At 41.1% G+C, this 22,125-nt stretch overlaps 1 protein-coding gene across 1 annotated transcript; it reads left to right on the top strand.

Moving 5' to 3' along the window:
• Nucleotides 1-9,618: 9,618 nt before the first annotated feature.
• On the top strand, nucleotides 9,619-17,776 carry LOC128454563 (myomegalin). The gene is made up of 5 exons (XM_053437987.1): nucleotides 9,619-10,115; nucleotides 15,066-15,142; nucleotides 17,262-17,385; nucleotides 17,476-17,633; nucleotides 17,767-17,776. The coding sequence occupies exons 1-5, from the start codon at nucleotides 9,975-9,977 to the stop codon at nucleotides 17,774-17,776; spliced, it is 510 nt and encodes a 169-aa protein (XP_053293962.1). The 5' UTR covers nucleotides 9,619-9,974.
• The last annotated feature ends 4,349 nt before the right edge of the window (nucleotides 17,777-22,125 follow it).

The following is a 22,125-nucleotide window of genomic DNA, read 5'->3' as shown; positions in this document are numbered from 1 at the left end:
GTGAATAATACACGAGAGCTGTTGTGTCTTGTCTGCTTTCATTAATCCATCTTACCTCACTGTAATACCTGCTGTGTCAGGGGCTGTGACCTTATTTACAAATGCCAAGGATTAGCCGACATCAGCCATATGAGATACTGGCCAGTACTGATGGACGAGACAAGGATGGCTGGATGGATAGATGGATAGATATATAGATAGATAGATATATAGATTGATAGATAGGGATATACTGTAGGTAGGTCTGTAGGTCGGTACGTATCCCTTATGCAGCAGTTGAATACTTTCCTTCATCTGGAAGCTGTCCTCGGTTCCTCTAAGCTTGACGACCTCAAGCCTTTGCAGCTAATCTAGTTTCCAAATGCGAAGCTCAACGAGCGTAGGGATAGGGGGGGGGGGAAATCTGAGAATATATCATCACAGTGAGAGTTAAGACGTGCACGTTCAGTGTAATGTTTAGCCAGAGGAGTGTAAAGACACCTAATGAACTGGGGGATCCTCAGCTGCTTCTTTCTAGCTCAGCTGTTAGAGCAACAAGAATAGAAATTCTGTGAACGCCTGCTTAAAGTCGGAGAACATGGTATTCCTCCCGATCTGTTTTCATGGATTGACAAGTAAGAGGAAACCTTGTGTGTCTGCTTCTTAACACAGTGATGACACAGAGTCGTTTAGTGGATATCCTCTGGCTGACGATAGATATCTGAAGACGCTGGCGATGGAAACGCCGACTGAGAGCTCAAATGCTCGCTACATGGAGGAAGATGGGTCCGTGCTCTTCGAGTCTTACATACCTCCGTCTCGGGACGCCATCAACCTGCAACCCTATATCCTTTACCTCATCATGGCCGTCTTCATCTTGTTTTTTGTTCTCTATGCCATCATCGGGCACCTCATCAAAGACCTCATCCATGACTTTGCAGGTTTGTATCTGCAACTCTTTAGAAAACAAGAAAATACAAAAAAGTGCCGCTCTCCACAGTTAGAGCAGCCACTCCATGGGTTTCACCTACACGTCCTCCCTTTGTTTCTGTGTTCCAGATTTTCTTTTTGGGGAGCAGCCTGAAGAAGTGGTGGTGAACTACTGCGAGGCAAAGGATAAGTTCATGATCGACTGGTGCCCGGAAACCACGCCTGAGCTGGAGGCGTTGGCTCGGGCAGAGGAGATCAAGTTCATGGACAGGGACTTCAGGAAAGCTCCCGCCATCTGGATCCTCTCCACAGAACCTCTGGGGTCCAAGTCAGGCCCCCGTGTTGTATTCGGGAACAGAGCTTAGAGAAGAAATGGAAGATGAAGGTGAAATCTGATTAGAGACTTGTTGTCGTTGATGCTGACTTCCTTCATCTGGTGTGAATGTATGAAGACTAAAGTGACTGAGAAGGTTTCAATGAGTGGCTGTGACATTCTGGTTATTGTGTCAGGTTGAAAATTTGTTATTGTAGGAATGGTGGTCACTCTTGTCTGGGGCTCAACGCTTCAGTGGCCTTAGGAGGACATCCAGTGTCTGTTGAGGGAACTGCAGCTGATTTGCAGCAACACACGACACAAAATGCAAGCACAACGTCTGAGATGATCAAACAGTAGAACATCATTAACATTTCATCCCTGATTAGTTAATATCTTATGAAAGTATTAATGTTTTGTATTTAGAGATAATATCAGAATATGTATATGTGCAATATGTCTCCACTGTAGAACATTTATGTCTAAATTAATGAAGTGTATGGAGAGACATCTGCTCAGATTTAGAGCAACACATTAATATGCTGATTAGCCTAGTTCAATAAAAACAATTGCAGAGTGCTTGTTTTTTAATGTTTAACTTTCATGTCTGTCATATATGTGGAAAAAGCTCTCTGCTCTCTATGGCAGGTACAGTGCACATATTTGCTGTTATATATAGACAGTGTGAAAACTAGGATTGCTTTCTGAATTTTATTAGAATTTATAGGGAAACGTAAGACCAACTGACGGTCACATGGATTAAGGGAATTTGAGAATAACCAATAAAATAAATATATTTAAATTTAAACCAGATGTATGACACAGAAAAATATGCATATCCTCTTTGGTTAAAACCCATAGCTCTTATCCAAGCATCTTGGATCGTTCTATTGAAAATAGACATTTAATCAGGTTATTTGAATAAATAAACAACCTCAAGCATTTTGGATTGAAATCATACAGGCTAAATGGTTGATGCCAATAAAATGAACACATGTTTGATTCAGTTTTTTGTCAGCTTAGCATGCACCTGCTATTTTCTGGATACATCCAAGTCATGAATGAGAAGACAAAACACTAGGAAAAAAATAAATCAAATCTAATTTACCCTGATCTTAGTCTGACTAAACCTACACTTAAAGATTCAGTTCAACCAAATAATAATAGTAATAGTAAAAAGAAAGTAAAAAAAAAATGTCTGACAACTTAACTTGGTCCCAGGAGAGGGCGCTGTGGTCAAACTGGCTCCATATGCCACCTCAGCTGATGCAGTGAAGGAGAGTGATGGACCTTTTCAGGTTTAGATGCATGTGTGGGGTTAATGAGTAACAAGCAAACAGGCATCCAGTTAAAAAACTGTAAGTAAATGTTTTCTGTCTCCACCATTAGTTGCTTTTTAAGAGTTGAGTTGGTGCAGTGACATTTAACAAGATTACCAAAGCTGTGTCCATCTTCACATCATCTGGCTGATTTGCCTCTGAGCACTAAAGCAAACAATGACATAATCTTATTAACTCTGTCCCCCCCTAATCCCCTTTCTCTTTGTCTTTCAGAGCAGGACCCCGAGTTTATGTCACTCTCTTTGGCTGATGGGCCGGATAAAGTCTTCTGCAGTCTGATACACATATCAAGAGTTTGAGTGGAATCTCAGAGAACATAAATACTTCACTTAGTGGAAGGTGATATTGTGATATAAGGATAATGTGCCTTGTGTGCCTAATGGTAAGTGTCAAATAATCACAATCCCCATTTCTAATGATGTTGTTGACTGTAATTACAGATCATATCATTTGACAACGGACACTATGTTGTTATGAATAGTCTTCATGGTGCACACATTGTTGGTAAACAGATGCAAATTAATAGTTGGTTTGTGGTGTATAAAATATGCCGATATTGTTTTCATATGGCAGGTGGTGATATGAGTGTAATATACACACAGATTCATAATGTGCAGTTTGATAAAACTGTAGACTAAATCAAAGACAAAAATAAATGATTAAAAACCGTAAATTGTTTCAGAGAGCATTTTTATGATCGACTGGGTCTGGAGGGTAAGCTATAGTTTACTATGAAAATATGGCTGTGGTACTTTCATTATGGAGAAAAATCAGATTCCCTCAGTTAAATCAGCGTATTGTACACATTTCAAAATATTTTTGTCCCACATTTGGTCAACACAAACACTGGTATTTGGCCCATATACCACATGGAATGATGTTAGCACTCGTTTGCCAGATCTGGTCCACAAGTAAGCCATACTGCATGTCAACTTAAGGTGCCACATGTGGCCCACATTTGTTTTTTGGGATATTTGAGCCACATTTGCTATTTTGCAAGCTGGCAACTTCAGGCTCACATTCCATTTTGTCCGGGCCACAACAAATACAGAAGTGCTGCATCATTGCCTGAAGTGGACTACGGATTCTAAATGTATTTGAATTTATGTAGACCGACTACTAACTCTGAAAGATTATACATAATGATAAATAATGGACATGGAGTAAGTTACTATGCTGAGTCTTGCGGAGTGTAAGCTATAGATGCTTTGAAAACGAGGCTGTTGTACCTTTGTTATGAAAAAAAATCAGTTACCCTCAGTTAAATCAGTGAAAGTGCAGACACTTTATACTGGGGGGTGTATTGTTCTTGTATTGTTCTGTTGTGGTGGTAGTGATGGTGGTGGTGGGCTGGAGGAACAGCAGGGGCTCTTCTCTGCAGGATGGGGGGGCTGGCGAAATCCTACACACACACACACACACACACACACACACACACACACACAACCCCAATTCTCTCTCTCTCTCTCTCTCTCTCTCTCTCTCTCTCTCTCTCTCTCTCTCTCTCTCTCTCTCTCTCTCTCTCTCTCTCTCTCTCTCTCTCTCTCTCACTCTCCAAACCAAACCTGAGCGGATGTGCGCCGCAGATGTCACGCTCCTCCTGGATGCTTGTATTTACCGCTGAGAGATGACTGGTGCACGGCTGATTTGAAGGAGGCTAACCGGCATGGATGCCCGTTGTCTGCAGGAGTAGCCTCCATGGATTGGAGCTCATCATCGCCGGAGCAAACCTGGGGACAGAGTGAGAGGTGAGGCGGCGCACAGCGGAGCGTGTGCGCGGAGGAACACTGGCGCTCATTGGGCATTATAACGAAACATATGAGTCGAGGTGTGGGGCTCATTAACGCACCGTCTCCTCTCACAGTGTCCCTGTGTTCTGTTATTAATGTCAGCTCTCTACAGAAAGCAGACGTACAGCTAATAAAGGCCTTTCTTTCTGCACCAGGCTGCATCAACACAGCATCCATCTGCATGATTTATAGATCAGTGCAGGCTATTGAGGCCACTGGCGATTACATTGTTTGACTTTGACTGTCGTGCTGCACCGGACGTCTGCATCTTTACGCCAAATACCTTCATAATAAGAATTATGCACTGATGAAATGTGTATGAAAAGGAGGATTTTTCACGAGGCTAATTGTGGCCTACTTTGCACGAAAGAACACTGCGGTACAGTAGGAATTATTTAAAGGGTCCATATGTGCATGGAGATGTGCATATGGCCCATGAGACACTTAATTTAACAGGCACAGATGTAATAACTAAAAAATACTTCACATAATCTGGTAAGAATGAGCGTAAATTAAACAAAAGCACCACTTCCAATCATTAAATATGTTTGGTTAGCCTTTCATCATAATTCATTGTGCATGCACTAGATCCTGTATGATAATTACTTTGCAATGGTTTAACACTCTCCATACAGTGTAGTGTGTAGGCTAATATGTAGGCTAGGTTATTTCATCACTAAATCCCACAAGCACATTTACAGTAACATGGCATATCCCACATTGAATTTTGCTTATATAGTAGTAAAACAGATACCCGGCCCACCACAATGCTGCAGCATGTTCCTGCACCTGGTGCATTTGGAAACCTCTGGCATGCAGCAACTGTCTTTACCATTTGTAACACAGCAGCTGTCAAAGGAATTTCCAATGTGCACGGTTAGGAATGAGGAGGACCGATGCAGCACTGTATAAAAAGACGTATACCCCAGTCGCGATCGGCCAAACAGTGAGCCTGAGCACATAGTGTTCAATTATAGGTCTGTCTATTTACTTGTTGTCATTTTATTGTGAATGATGTGTTTAAATGCTCTTGAATCAAATTGTTTCCACCAGATTAGTGGATGATTGATTCCACGGATAGCTAAATGGTTTCGACAGATAGCATGGAAGCTAATTGTGAAAGGGCCCAGTTGAACTCTGACCCTCAACACCCCCCACCTCGCAAAAACTCTCCTCTCCCCCGCTGGGACTCTTTGATGACCCCCTGCTCTCTACACAGATGCAAATTAAATTACATTATTATTGCAGTCAAAGGATTTTAGTGTCTTTTTTCTTTTCTAGAATGGAGCTCGGCTTTAAAGATTACAAAAAGGCCGTTCACTTTTTATTCTGCATGATGTTCACACCTCTGTTAGAGTTGTAATGGATAAACAATTGAGGAGGTTTTATCACTTTATTTCTATTGTGTTTTTGTGTTTTTGTGTGTGTCAATCATGCTGACGATGCCTTGTTGTGTTTCTCGTCAGTGCTGTGGAGGAGGATACTTCATCCAAGATCCCAGGTCACATGTCAGGTACATAGCTATTCTTTAATAAGAAATACTACGCCTGTGAGAAATCGTACAAACTACTCAAATGACTTGCTAATTCTTTGAATTCTTCTGTTTAGATTTGTGCAGTGATGACACAGACAGCGCTTTTCCTCTCCAGCTTCACACTCTCAAGCAGTTTGAGCAGGTGAGGGCTTGTATTTTCAAATGATCATGGAGCTTGATGTGAGTATCATGTCCTCTGGCATGATTAATGACACAGTGGTCGAGCCTGATAGTGTGCTCTACAGGGCCATCTTGTGGATCAATATCTTACTTCAGGATGTGGTTTGCCTTGATGCAGAAGTCTCACTTTGGGATCAGATCATAACAATAGCCAGAAATACATAGAAAACATTCAAAAATCACTCACAGCATATGTCGAAAAGGAGAACACCTACAACTTAGGATTTGGATGGAAAACACCCAGAACCCTCCTGATGGGTAAAATTTGCCTCCGGCTACAGCATGGCCTACTTTAGGATTTTTCATCAATCTTTGCTGCATTATTACTGTAAATTGTAACAGTTATATTTAATAAAAAAAATACTTTGTCAAATATAATGTTACAGAACATGATGTAATGACTAGACAGTTATGAACTATATTCAAACCCAATAGATAGAGAGTAATTATTGTTCTATGAAAGTGGACTTGACTAAGCACAGATTCAACACAAATTGCAGCTTTGTTGTTGCTGTGAGTCTCGGTAATTATACTTTAAAGATATAGGGTGAATGGAATGAAAATTTTGAGTCATAGGCCTAGTGGCAGCATACATGGACATTTTGTAAAACAGGTTTTTCTATGTGTTTTGGCCTTTTTGCAAAACCCCTTCCAGCAAGATTTCAGGGTGGGTGTGTAGACAGGGAAATATGAAGTCAAAGTGTGCACCATTGTTTTCCCTAAGACAAAATCTTTAAAAAAAAATGCTTAATAGTTTTTTAAACAAAATGTGAATAAGATATATAGATAACAGGTATGATATATATATTACATAACCTAAAAACATAGCTTATTATCCTAGATTAATAACAGTTTATCTATTGACCCTGTACTGTGCAGTAACTCCACAGCTTCATACAACCTCTGCCATTCACTCGTAACCTTCTCCCTTGTTTCTTAGAATCCACTGTGTCCATTAGTGGCCTCGTCCCAGTGGATTCAATAGTAATGTCTACCCTCTTTGTGAAATAGTCCCGTCAGACGCGCGTGGCTGATAATCTTGTGAAATACCCTGACTGTGTTAAAACAGTGTAACATTGATTCCTCAAGTCAAACACCCTTTTCTTCAATAGCAGGGATTAAAGTTCTCCTTCTATCAGTAGGAATCCAGAGAGGCCCAGTATGAGATCAGTGTATCTGAAGGGATAAAAAGTGAAGGGAGGGGGTGCAGCACTTTGACTGAACCCTGACGGCTGTTAGAATGTCTATTTAAAAGGTAAACAGACAGGGAATGACCCAACTGCACATAGTCCTGTAGTCTGAGGGCATGTAACTACACACAGGGGGAAACGCAGGCCCATTAAAAAGGCACAGCGGTTCCTGCCTGCTCTTCACAACGAGCTCGCTTGAGTGTACATGCACTGGTGTAATGGCCGTCGGGAATATTGGGATAAATCCCTGTTGGTCTCTGGTTAGGTGGGCTGGTCCATTAATTTTTTTTTAACAGTTCCTTTTATTCAAGTCGTGTGTGATGTGCTCTAAGACTGAGCTCGCTGGCCAATCACAACCAAGTGAACCTGCATTAATGCTCCAGATTAATTCAAAATTAATATTCAACAGTATAATCAACATATCACTAACCTGAGCAGCTTCTACTCCCCTTATTCATAACATTTCATTTGGCTTTAATCCCTTCAATACACACCTCAGTGCTCTACTCCAAAAACCTGGAGATGTTTCAGACAAACACCAGATCTGAATAAATCACTTAAACCTCCCCTGGTGCTGCTGAGCCCTGTGGAAACGAAGAGGTATCACCGACTGGTCATGAAAGCTGAAGTTACTTTGTGAACGACAACTCAAAGTTGGAGTTCCTCTCTCGGATGTGTTCCTATTTTACACCTGACATGGACACTGCACGCACGTATTTACACACATTCACTATTTCATGAGGTGAAAAGTGACAGTGAGAAGAAGTGGATGTGTGTGTGGATCAGGTTAAAAACACACACTAGCATGATGTAATCCCTAATGTTGTGTGGAGACTCCACTTGGCGCCTCGCCTATTTTTTCCTCTGAATTATTTAGCAACAGGACGTAACCTGACACTTTAATGGGCAATCTCACTGAATGCATCAAGAACTAATAATGACGTAATCTCATGTATTGGGAACACAGGAACTTCTTTTTTTTTTTGCATTGCACACAAAACCTGATTTTGATTTTAGCAACGGATGTTGTGAGATTAAAACAAGACTTGGAGGAGCCTGTCTTCCTTTTTGTTTCTTTTTTGCTGTTCACTCATCTCTGAGGAACATGCAGGGATTCTCTGCTAGGTGAGATTCAGGACACCTCACTATTAATAGCACTTTGGCTCAGGCCTCCAGGTCTCCTATTTCATCCAACCTCTTCCAGCTCACCTGTCTATCCCACTCCCCTCAGCCCCTCAGACTTTAGTCATGTCAGGGGAGGTCCTGATTCTTAACTGTCATCGATCATACACATATGGTGGATTCAGGGTGGGACTCGGTTGCTCTGGATACTCTCAAATGCCAGAATTATCCTATAATATTATAATGCAAATAAGAAATTTACCAAGTATTTTTCTGTGCCTCGTGACTTTTTGTTTAATTTCAAACAATCTTAGTTGGCCACGACAATGCACAAGGACACAGGCTGTTATACATGTTATGGCTAACGTGTTAGTAAACTGCCTATATCCACAAATGAAAATGTTTACCAGATAAATAAAAGTTCAATATTTTCACTCTCCACCAACCTCACAGAAAAAGGTTGCTAACTTTCTTAATTCACTTGCCACTGACTGACACATAATGCACTCATTCATAAACATTCATGTTTTAGCTTTACTACCAAAACAATTAGCTAAAAGTGACAAAAACAGCTCAGCTTTTTGATTGGTTGATTTTTCTGCTGGTTTGTCTCTAGAAATCTTTGTATCAGAAGTTTTCAAAAGTGATACGTTTCCTATATTTGAGAGTTTTCTGAAAAAAATGGTGAAGTGTAATAGCATCCCCTAGTGAGTTATTACCGAAGACAGTTGCTCAATGTCCTTAAAAAACTAAATAATACTAATATTAGTCAGACTGTTATTTCACAAACGAGGCTAAACAGAGGGGAGTCAGTGTGGTGGTTATATAACATGGAGGCTGGTGTGGACAGACTGTCAGCTGTTTTCTTAATGGGGACGACCTCCAGACTATATTGAATATTGAGAAGGGTTTGAGATTCACCTTCAGCATATACTGTCTGAGAGGAAGCAGTTGAAATGAAAAGATCCCAAATGGAATCCGATTTCACCCCCTCCTACTGTTCCTCTCAACTATTCTGCTTTGCAGAGGGGTGAGATTTGCCTTCATATCACAAGTGCCTGTGAGCTCTGAGCCTTTTACCTCCCCTCCTGCTCCCTCCCTGCCTTCTCCCCCCCCCCCCCCCCCCCCCTTCTCCCCTTCCACCCTGCTCCCTCGGTAGTCTGGGATTCCTGGGATGTCTCATCCAGTAAAATAAGTTCCTGTCCGGTCCCCTAGTAGACCAGATCACACCATGGAGCTGACATGGCTGCATCTCTGACTGCCCGGGCTGCAGAGTAGCCCTCTGCCCCGCAATCAGCCCATTAGACTGCAGTGTGTGTGTGTGTGTGTGGTTTTGTAGCTGGTATCCCAATGGCCTGTTAGAGGTCGGGATGCTGCTTTGTAAATATTTGGCGTTTTTCACTTACAGCATTATGCTCTGGAGAAGGAGGTAGCATGTCTAACGGTTACCGGACTCTAACGCAAGGACATGCCAGGACAATGGCTGTCCTTTAATATGGACTCTGTATTCCCACACAGTACAGAGGGGTCAAAGACGACCGATCTTTTCTTACCTATAACGGACATGACAAGCGGTGTCGCTGCTCTCTGACGGTCATGTCTAACGGTTACCGTACTTTGTCGCAGCACCTGAATGACCTGAAGAAGGAGAACTTCAGCCTCAAGCTCCGCATCTACTTCCTGGAGGAGAGGATCCAGCAGAAGTTCGAGGAGAGCAGCGAGGATGTCTACCGCACGGTGAGTAGGACGGCTCTTACAGAGTACGAGGAGATGAATGGGAACCTGTGTGACTGGGGATGAATGGGGCTGGGACCAGTTGCACTTCAGAGAACAACACAATGATCAGCACCAGTTGATTTCTTCTTTGATGATCAGTTTGGAACTAAGCAAATGAAAGAGATGATCTGTGCCTGTATCAATTGAGATCATTTTGATCATGGCAGTCGTACAGAGGCACTGATCCACTTCCACTGGTTGTTGATCCAGCTGCTGCGCTGACCATGAGTGATGTGACCTGCCATGTGTGTGTTTGATCAAGTGCTTGTTTTTAGTTGTCGCTTCCTTGTGAAGGACTACACATTAACTAGCTGCTTGTTCACGAGCTCTGTGTGTGCAGGTGTGTGTGTATTTGTACTTATATTTGTGAGGACCAGAGACCTTACGGACTGTGGATGTTTTGGCTGGTCCTCCCTTGTTCGAGGGTTAAGACTTGTTTTTAAGGTTAGGGTTAGAATTAGGTTTAGGTCAGGGTCAGGGGCTAGGAAAGGCATTATGTCAATGAGGGTCCTTACTAAGAGAGAAGTACAAGAATGTGTGTGTGTGTCTATGTGTGTGTCAGCTGTCCAGTAGGAGCTTTGCTTTACTGTGTATTGTTCTTATCCTGGGATTAGTGCCGATTTTATGTCATGTATTTCCACAAGATTAATTTAGTCTCACTTCACAACCCAGGGATACTTTTCTGCAGCTTCATATATATTGACTGAGTGGGTTATACCTTTTTTAAACCTGTGACCATGTAATGGAGCAAAAGGCCGGATATGAAAAATAAAAGGAACAAAACGACAAACTTAAAATGTTTCACCAAATAAATATCTGGGAGTTGTTGTCAAATCCCTGAACAGTATCGTTTGCTCAGTTGTTTTTCTACAGATGGACCAAACCAATACACCATAATGTTGATATTGACATTATTAAAAGTTCTGTATTTTAAATGGTATTGGCCATGACCTGACTTATCCACATAGTCTTTGTCAGTTCTTTTAAAAAGTTCAGTTTCCACCCTCAGATATGTTCATTCATACACCGGCACATTTGTCCTCATGTTATCTTATATAAAGGTAAATCAAGTCCTACACCATAGTGATGTGTACCTATCTTCATTAACACCAAAGATAGCACTGATATTAGATCAATAAATAGCTAAATAACCTGAGTTGAAGCATTGGAATGAGTTGATCAATATCTTAGAACTTTGACTTTTGTAAAATATAAACATTTGTGTTCCTCAGAGTAGGTTATAGTCTCATAGATGAACCGATAAACTAGTGTTCGTACATTAGGGTTGTTCCCCAAAAATCTGTCATAATACAGAGAGCTGACATCACAATTTGAGCTTAGTAAATTATCTTTGTTATGGGTAGCACAGCTCAGATATCACAATATGTAGTACTTATAATCTAGAATTAATAGTTATTTTGCAAAACAACAAAATTTCTGACAAATACATGACAAGTATTGCCTCAGTCCAGCTCTTCAGATGTGAGTATTGACTATTTGAAGCTTTGGACCGGTGATCAAAAAAGAGAATTCAAAGTGAAATATCTCTTTGAGCTCTGGGAACTTATTATGGGCTCTTTTGACATTGTCTGCAAATAACTATAACATAAAAAAAGGAAAATTAAATAAGGTAAACATGCTACAGCATTCATGTGCATGCATTGTACTGTGTTTTTATATAGAGCTCCTTTTATGTTACCATTAGGAGAATCCTTGTTGTGCCGCATTCACTTGTTTACACTGGACCAAATAGTGTGTGATTTAAAAAAAGCTCTGTTGCCAAACAAGACCAGCAATTCAGTGTCTGTACATTTTGGACAGAACATGATGAGCGTGTTGTCCTGCGTTCCTCCGCATGTGTGCGTGCTCCCACAATAAGGTGACCCCGCTCAGCTGGTGTCTGTTTGCACGAACCAGTCGACATTTAAACCTCTCTTTCTCCCTCCCTTCATTCCAAATCCCTCACGATCATCAGCAACACTTTGAAAATGAAAAGGCTGCTTGAGCCAGCTGAGCGGGACCTGCGTGCTTCACACCAGCACTGACTGGGTAAACTGATCGCACCTCACACGGCCACAGAACTGGACTTTAATCCTTGTGCACGACGGTCTCTTTCTCTGTGTGGCTGAAGGCTAATCAGACTAATCAGGCTTTTGATTGGAGATCAAGTTTTTTGCACTGTGGTGTTATCAGACCTGAGCTGCCCGGGCACATAGTGATCTCCCCCATAGCTTGACAGAGTCTATTTATAGAGCAGGCTTGAGGACACTGATTTATTTATCTCCTGTATTCATGTGAGTGTCCACATGACATGAGACACACTCTGTTACATGTGTAGGTGTTTGTTTATATTTCTCTCTTCACCATGTGGTCCATTATTTCAGTGTTTTTTGGAAGCATTCATTATCAGACATGTCAGTTCATTATACACTTTATAATTTAGGCACACTATTTTAAATGTAGTGTATACACACACAGGTGAACAAGGGTCTGTAGGAACCTTTGAACCTTTGAAAAAAGTACCTGATACTAAAAGTTTTGGATACTTTTAGTTGAAACATGGCTACAATTAGCATCTGGTGCTTATAGTATTGAAGAGCATAATTTGCTGATTTTGGGTTGTAGCTGATGATTATTTTACCACAATAATATGGTGATTATCTAATTTTTTTAAAGATTTTTTTATCTTTCAAATGTCAAACAAATGTCAGATTTGCATTAACATGTGAGAAGTTAGAACATGTGGATGTTTGTTATGTTGAAAATTACAATGTTGTCCCTCAGTTGTAAATAAACACGACCGGATGTAACCCTATATTATGGATTAAAACAGAACGAGGAGGGCTGTCATGAGATGTGAACCAGTCAGTGAGCGATAAGTCATTGTAGCAGTGCAGGTGTGTGTGTTGTATGTGTGTGTGTGTTGTGTCAGTGCAGTCATCTCTCTCCCTCTTCCTTCTCTGAATGGTTATAAGTGAATCTGTTGCTGGGGGCCCACAGGCCAGGAGGGGCCAGAATAGCAGGTGCACTGTGATGGGCGTCTATATTTAGAGCTGTTTTCAAGATGGGGAGCTGTGTCTCTTACTGTAAACCACGTTGACACACACACAGGAATACATGTCTGGTACATTATTTATTGTTAGAGCATTTAGGCAAATCATTTGCTATAATTAGCTATGAGCATACGTGTGGTCAAATGTTGCTTTAGTTGTTGTTGCCGCTGCACCACTAGTATCCTAAGAGTAGAGTGCAAGGTAAGAGATCAATTGGTCTTAGTACCATTATGATTGAAATAATCAGGGAATCAAATAGTTTTGATTTAATACAGCTAAAACAAAATAATGAATCTATCCTTCCACAAAGTTTTGTTACCGATCCAGTTGTTTGTGCATAATTTTGTTTACAAATAAACAAACAACACTCAAATAAACAAACAGAGATGAAAACATAACCTCCCTGACGGAGGTACTCAAAACTACGATCAATATAAAATCAAGTACCAGATCAATAAGCCAATTATTGAAATGTCCTGATTTTGACTATCTGAAAGAACATATAGCTATTTTCTCATGCCTAAAAATGAATAGTAAAATCAAACCTATACCTACTTACAAAAGCTTTTCATGAATTTTGTTGATTGATCTGATGTACGCCAACAACACGACCCCTGTGTCCTCCAGTCCCATGCACATGATAAATTGTGCATGTGTGATGGTGTGTGTTGTGTTGAGCAATCGTGGCGGAGTTCAGGAATCTACGAAAGTAGTGTTGGTACACACGTGTCACCCAGTGCTCTGTGAGTGTTATCGACACACGCAAAGCTCCCTGGCAAGGACGGGGGAAGGTCAGCAGACTCTGACATGTACGAAGAGGCACAGAAAACTGAAATAGACGGAGGACGAGGCAGGAAAGAAAAGAGAGAGGAAAATACAGGGCGGCTAATTCTGTTGAAATGAGCGTGAGCCAATCTGCAGAGATAAAGGTGGTAAAACCAATGAGAGCAATCATCTCATCCATCAGGCACACAGATAAACTGTCCTCACTCCTGTCCCGAGGTCAGAATGGAAAGAATGAGCTCCACCAATCCCCTCTGTCCTCCAGCCCAGTTTAAGATCCCTGATTGGCCCAAAAACGTCCCCTGTGGAGTCCAGCAGGTAAACAAACTGCGGAGTTTAGCCTTTGGCCCCAGGGGTGAGTATCTGAGCTTCCCAGAATTCTCCAGCTCTAAATATAACAGCCGTGACAGCTCAGTCAGATGCTCTGCACTCCTGATACACAACACCCACCAGCAGTGATTCACTCAGCAGAGATTGAGAGATGTGACTGAGGGGACGGAGTGAGAACATGACATGTCGGGTGGATAGAAGACATTCAGACAAAACCTAGTAAACACAGAAACTGTTATGGACTGTTTTAAACATCCCACATCCACAATGATCCTGAAAGGGATTCATGGCTCTTTTGTCTCTGCAATATTGCGTCCAGGGGGGCACGGTGGAGCAGTGATAAGTCATAGTTCGAATCCCGGTTAGGCTGGGCAGGAGTGCATGTTCTCCCCCTGTTTGCGTGGGTTCTCTCCAGGTACTCTTACATTGATTGACCTTATAGGCATAGAAATGGTTGTTTGTCCTTAATGGACTGGTGACCTGTCCAGGATGTTTACCCCTCCACAACGTTAAAAGTCATTGTCCTCTTCACATATCTCACTGCTTGAATCCTTTAAATCTGCTCAGTGCCTCAGGTTTGTGGACGTGAAAGATGTTTATTTATATATTTAAAGCTTGGTTGCTGAGAAGAACTGCTGATCACAAACTATGTAATTGATTGATTGATTGATTGATTGACTGATTAACTGATTGACTGATTGACTGATTGATTGACTGATTGACCTCTGCTCTTCTCCTGTTGCAGAACATCGAGCTGAAGGTGGAAGTAGAGAGCTTGAAGCAGGAGCTCCAAGAGAAACAGCAGCTTCTGGACAAAGCCCTGTAAGTCCATTAATGTGAATCATAAATGTCTATTGTTGAAATAAGATTTCTTAATCTGTTATTGGGATAGGTGGTATCGAAAGTTTGAAGGTCTCCGAGCCTGTCTGATATAGACCGGCTGATGTCGACTGACCAGCAACAGCTCATGTTCCTCATTGCATCATTTTCATATTTTCCACATAGATGTTGTTTGATTTTCTACATTGCGTGGTATCACAGCTGCCCGATAGGACGGGGCTACAGTAGATTAACATGAAAACTGATGTTCATTAGTGTCCGACCTTTGTGTTTTTATGTGTGGTTGTGAACCTAGGGATCTCACCAGAGATAAGCTCGGATTCTTTACATATACGTTGTGTCTTAACGCTTCACATCTCTCACAGCTCATATGTCATGTAACAGCTGATAAGGACAACAAGCACACACACACACACACAAAAAGAAAATTCACAATACATAATTATGGTGATATATATTGGACTTTTTTTAAATTGCTAATGATGAAAATTGTATGGAAAAAGTCATTGCTATTGTTGTGTGAGTTTCATAAAAAAGTCTTTTTAGATCTTTCCATATGTTGGGGTTTCATTATACATGTGAGAGAAACCGGATCTTCTGTTACATTAGTGTTGTATTAAAAAGCAATCAGCGGAGCTTCTGTGTCCCACGGGTGGACTTTGACTTCTTCATTGTTGGGGCCTGCACTACTTAATTTGACATGTAGAGGGATAATCTTTCTCCTCCTGAAATTGTCAGAGATGCATCCTAAAGGTTGTGCTTGTTGACCTTTAAAGTCATCAGCATCATCATCGATGGGCAGCTGTTGGTGCTGTTACAAAACACACGCTGGTTCTTATTACTTGTTTCTATTTTAGCTGCTGTTGTTGCTCCCTCTCTGCACATCCTTTACTTTGGTTTGAAGTTACATGATTTGCAAATTGCAGACGAGAGCAAAGATGGTTGTGACAGTGAATCTGGTTATTACATTATGACTCTCTGCTACGCTGCTGGTGACAGTTTTCCTACTTTATATTTTAATTCTTTATTAGATATTGTGTGGAAAAGTGACCATTTCAGCCCAAAACAAACTTTTTATTCATAATAATTCATAATACAGTTTATGGTTAAACAAACAAAAAACTAGCATTAATTACCTTTATTTGTCACAAGGGTTGGATAGAAACCTCTTAGGAATCATTAAAAGCTGAAAATTATTTTCATTTTTTCAGCATTGGAAATGTTTTACTCCTCAATGTTGAGTATCAACCTTTTTTTTTCACATTTTAAGGTCTGTTGAAGATTCCTAGAATTAAGTCCAGCTGTCTTTCCTGGTAGTTAGAATTATGTATATGGAGACATGTATGTGACGTATCTGAATCCTCTAACGTCTGGCAGAAAGGGTGGTGTTTAAACTCTCCTCATAGGCTGAAAGGCTTTCCCACTACAAATAAAGGACACTTGTCCAAGAGACAGACATTTGCATTACTCAGACTGGTTCAAAATATCTCAGTTATTCGAGCTGCTGCATGTGGTGGACGGAGTTAAAAACGTATGTAGAGAGTGTCCAGGACGGGACTCAATGGCGACAGAGTGGCGTGTGCCATTCTGGGAGAAGGAATTCTGGGATAGGGTTGTTGACTGACTAAGTGATATGGACAGATGCTTGCACAGTTGGAGTCTAAAGGAGTGTGGGGGGGACACTTGCGTCATGAGACACTTAATGAGGTTGTGGGAGAACACAAAGGAACAGGATGTTTCTGCATGTAATATAATTATGTTCCATCCTTTCACAACGTATTTCAGTTAATTGTTTTACCACAGATAAACATAAACACTTTGCTGACACAACTGCTACATTCAAAAGGCAGAAGGCCCCAAACTGAACCGCACCTCTGTGAGAGCACATATTGTCATTTTTAATTACAGTGAAAGCCTTTTACCATGGGGGAGGCACCTAATCCAGCTGTGATGTTCAGTGGGAAGGAGTTCGGTATCCTCGCTACTGTCTCCACCGTGTCATAACACTGACCCTCTGACAACATCTGTACGAGTAGATTTGGGCAGTGTTCATTCTGGAAGCTCACAGATGTGGTGATCGGGTCTGATTTCTATTCGACAGCACGACAGCAGTGAGCTTGACCAATCACAATGAGGCAGAGCTGCAGAGACGGTGTCAGGAGAGGCAGCAGGAAATCGACCACATGCAGCAAGTGCTCGAGACCAAGATCCAGCTCCTGCAGGAGGTCGGTCTTCTCCCTTCGGCTTTTTAAGAACCAATCAAAGGTGCCTCAGATGTAGAGATCATAACAGTTTAAATCTTTGTGTGTTTCCAGGAGGCCCAGCTGGCACGCAGCGAGGCCGAGAGGATGGTCTCGCTGGCTGGATCACAGTCCCGCGCCTCGCTCCTCTCCCTAGACATCCCCATGGAGGACATCCCAGAGGATGAGAGGCCTCCAAGCGTCCTGTCCCCATTCAACACCAGCAAAGACAGGTACAAAAAATTAACCTCTCTCAAATACCCAAGATCTAGTTGCTTCGAGACATGCACTAAACTCTGGATAAGCTCCAGATATTATCCAGAGGGGCTGTGTGTGAGAATGCACTGAGTCAGTTGCGGACAACAGGCGTTACTGACTGACCTTGCCTCTGTGTGTGTTCAGATTAATAGAGGAGCTGTCCAAAGAGCTTCGCTTCAAGGAGGCTGTCATCACAGAGCTGAGCGGAGAGAAGACGACGCTCACACTCAGAGTGGGAGAGCTGGAGGGACAAGTTCACGAGCTGTCTTCATCCCTGCTGCAGAAGGACAAGGATGTGGAGGTATACAAGCTACTTCAACGATAACTTACAAGCAAAGGGATTTTCTAAATTTGCCCCATTCTTTCTCTAACCTGTGAAAAACATGTAAATGTAATTAAGTAATTGTCTTTGTATGAGCTATTCCTCCCTCTTGTGTGTGAAGTATGACAGTGAAAGCCTTTAAAATCTACCCCGCCCCTCTATTCTTTCTGCATTCCTCTGGACCGCCATGTTTTTCTGGTATGGCTTCTATTCTAGAAAGAGGCTCCTGAAGCAGCAGATGTGACATTCCTCCGCCTTATTTGAACAACTATTCATGTGGGTCATAAGAGCAGTTTACACGCCCCAAACCACTACGTAAATACACACAGACACTGATGTATGCAGATGCATTCTCACATACTCGCACACACCAATAAAAGATCATGAGGTCATTTGATGAGAGCAGTCATTTAATATTTCGGTGCAGGTTAATTTTGTCACTTTCCTGGTTCTCTGTGCATTCTCTTCCTCCATGAATCCTAAGGTTGAATATAAGTATTGATTTTTGAATGTGCAGTGGGTTCATAGTCTGTCTTCTGTGTTTCACAGTTCTATCAGGAGGAACTGGGTCAAGAGAGGCTGCGTATCGAACAGGAAATGCAGGTAAGGGAATCAATGAATTTGAGTTAACTGTTAAAAACAACTCTGGTTCATTAAACTTCACATGTTATTGTTCAGTTTTCGACAAAGTGTCAGAGCACTGTCACATGCGCTTGTTGTTGAGAGACTCTGCCTCCTTATGGAGAAGTGACACATAGCATTTTCACACCAGAGCGGACAACTGTACTTTTGAATAATTTTTGTCAGTTTATTTTTGTTTTACAGAGTCGTAAAAAAATATGGGGCTTGTAAATATAAATGGTCTGTATTTTATAGAGCGGCTTTTCTAGTCTTTATGACCACATCAATCACACAGCCATCAGGGGAAATTCAGGTTCAACACATTCCAGAACACTGGATGGAGGAGCCGGGGGATTGAACCACCAACCTCCTCATCCAGAGCCACAGTCACAATATGTAAAGCTCAGTATAATTTATAGTAAAAATAACAGAATGGTTGTAATACAGAATTACCCAACTTCCTCTAACTTTGACCTAACAGAAAGGAAAAGCACAATGTTCAACACATTTGTTCCGTTTTGGTGCAGAAATTACGGAACAAAGTAACTATGTTACACCATTGCTGGAACAACTGTTAACAATGTCATAGTAAAAAGTAAACATCAAAGCTTTGCTCATCTTTATTTACAATTTTTATGAAACATTGTGGCTCAGTGGCTTCTTCCAGTCAGACTGCCAAATGCATTCATACTGTGCATCTAAAACATGCAAAAAGAGTTAATTAAAGCTGCAGTAGATGGAGCCAGGCGTGAGGCTTCCAGTGAAGGTACAGTCCATCTCACCGAGGGGCTGATTTCATTACTTTAAGTGCCAGAATCTTATTACATTTACAGGCTTCAGCTGCAGAGACATCCTCAGGGACACATTTCGCCACAGATACATAATGGAACTACAAAATGGAGAGGGATCATTAGCCTGACTGCATCTCCCTCCACCAAGACTGCACCTGTACCATATGTTAGTCATTTAAATTGATAATCATAGCTGTACATGTGTTGAATAACCTGCGCAGGGCTGGTTCCTGTTATTTGACAGTTGCCTGGATGTTGCAAACGTAATTTGTTGCTGTGGCGCTTTAACTTGTAAATCAGTTTTGCATGAAGGATGCAAATGTACTTGGCAGGGCTGGCTGTCTACTCAGATTTCACACGGGATGCATGTTGCCGGGAAAGTGAGCAAGTGTGTGTCTCTTTATGTGCACTGGGGGGGAAAAAGGGAGCCGGTGCCTAGTAATCTTCATAGAAGCTTTACAAAACATTTTGTGGAAATGTATTTGTTGTATATATATAAGGAAGACATGTGCATTATAAGGATTTTTTTATTCTCTCGAACAACCTGTGTGTTCTTAGGTGGGTTGATGGGACAATGTTGATGGCATTTTACTTCCCAAATTAAAGGAAAGGGACAGTTTGAGTTTTCACCCCTGTCCATTAGTTTTGGGGTTGGATGTTTGTTTGTTAGCAAGATTACACAACAACTGGTTTTCATGGAAGTTGTAGTCCAAGGAAGAACCCATTCAGACTTGGTGCAGATCCAGATCAGGGGGTGAACCCAGGATTTTTGTTTTCCCTTTGTTAACTCAGTTAGATTCTCATAGAATAATACATGATCCTGCTGGGAAAAAATCTGGATCCATTGAATTTATATGTGGTTTCATAAGGTGATGTGAATCAATATCGGTCAAGTAGTTTGTCTTACTTTGCCAGTTTAATTGACAACTGTTTATTTTACTGTGATGAAACGGTGAATGAGAGAATCTGTTCAGGTGATTCGGTTTTCTACACACTCAACTGCATAGGCATCTCCTCACAAAGATCAAGAGAGATCATGTTAGGATCAGTGTAAATGGGGTCTTGCGTGTGTGCGTGTGTGTGTACACATTCCCCCGAGGTGCCCTCTTACATATGTGCGTGTGTGCATCTCGCTGGTTTGCAGTTTAGTGGCTCTGGTTTCAGCCGGGTCGTCGATGGGTCAGCTTGACCTTAAACTAATCTGCGACCCTGACACTGATATCAAGTTGTGTTGCTTCAGACGGACACCAGCCACAAGAGCTCTTAATTAGTTCCCCAGACACCACAGCCATTCAAATCCAATCTGTGTCTGGAGAGAAAAGGGGGGAGCAGGAAAACCTGAAACATCTCCCCACAATTATGTCCAGGATTTCCTCTTCAAGAATAAATTGTAGTGATTGGTGTACTGTAAACTGCCTGATTGTGTATACGCTTTGCAGTATGCTTGTATATTATGAACACAACGTTTAGCCAAATATGAAATAGTACAATCCAAAAATATGTTTTTTTTCTAAAATATCAGATTTAGAGAAAATTACTCAAATCCAGATATTAAGATTAAGATTAAGATACATTTATTTATCCCAAACAGATATTAAGCCGTATATAACATTAAAAGAGACTAAGGGACTCACAGTTCTGCCTCTCACATTGATGTAGAAGATCCCTCTCTTTCCTGGAACAAAGGAACTGCCTTGAGGATGGAAGCATACGGCCGGTCGAAGTCACCACGTGGCAGCATGATCTGTGTGCTTGTCCTGAGGAAAACTAAATTTGTGATCGCTGTGGAGACAAGTAGAAAGACGTGGTTGTTTTACTTTCACAGTCAAACCATTGTGGAAATATCTGCACCATGACAACAGGCAATACTAATAATAATCTTAAAGCAAAAACATGTTTTGACTCAGAGGCTGGTGAAGATTACAGTGGTCCAGCTTCGGCCAAGACCAATACATCAGTATGATTACAGTTTACATTAATGTCTTCAACATTTTTTATTACATTTTTATAGATTACTTACAGGACAGCAGCATTTACAACAGTCGTTATGAAGCTGAAACGTGTATAAAGTTATTATATATATTTATTATGCATAATAACTTCATACAAAATTACAGATTTTCTGTCTTGTGCCAATGTAATAATGACTTCTACTTAGAGTTTATGTTCATATTTTACCCCACATAGTTTCGTCCTAGTAGCTAGTTTCAAAGCTCACTGATCATTAAGTGTGTTGTTGAGAAAACATGCTTTTGTCTTCAGTCTGCAGAGCCTTGTGACCTGGGAATGCACTAATGATGGAGCATGAATGATGAAGCACTAATGAACGACTAAAGGTCACGAGCCTGAATAGAATAGAATAGAATAGAATAGAACAGACCACAGACCCAGGTACATACACCATTCCCACTGTAAGAATGTTCTGTGATCGAAAACAGTGGATATTTTTCAGTAATTTTTAGTTTGTATTTGTCCTGCAACTGAATCATTGTTGATTTATTTTATTTATTGATTAATACAAAAATAGATCAATTAATTGTTGCAGTAGAGAAGAATATTACAAAATTGCCAGTAAAAATTTAACTGTAACCCTGTAACAACATTCTTATATTTTCATGAAGATACAAATTGAAACACACATGTATGCATTATTCTAAAGGATATATATATAGAATATAGTGTTATTTTTCAGAGCATCACTAATGCTTCCACGTTAGTGAGCGTGTAGATGTT

This window comes from Pleuronectes platessa, chromosome 13 (assembly GCF_947347685.1).
Source record: "Pleuronectes platessa chromosome 13, fPlePla1.1, whole genome shotgun sequence".
NCBI lineage: Eukaryota > Metazoa > Chordata > Actinopteri > Pleuronectiformes > Pleuronectidae > Pleuronectes > Pleuronectes platessa.
Note: the sequence above shows the minus strand (reverse complement) of the source record. Positions and strands in the feature narration are given on the sequence as shown.

Coding starts and splice junctions, on each gene's coding strand:
- LOC128454563 (XM_053437987.1), top strand. CDS start 9,975: ATGTCTAACGGTTACCGTACTTTGTCGCAGCACCTGAATGACCTGAAG. Junction 10,116..15,065: donor GCGAGGATGTCTACCGCACG/GTGAGTAGGACG, acceptor CTCCTGTTGCAG/AACATCGAGCTGAAGGTGGA. Junction 15,143..17,261: donor CAGCTTCTGGACAAAGCCCT/GTAAGTCCATTA, acceptor TCTATTCGACAG/CACGACAGCAGTGAGCTTGA.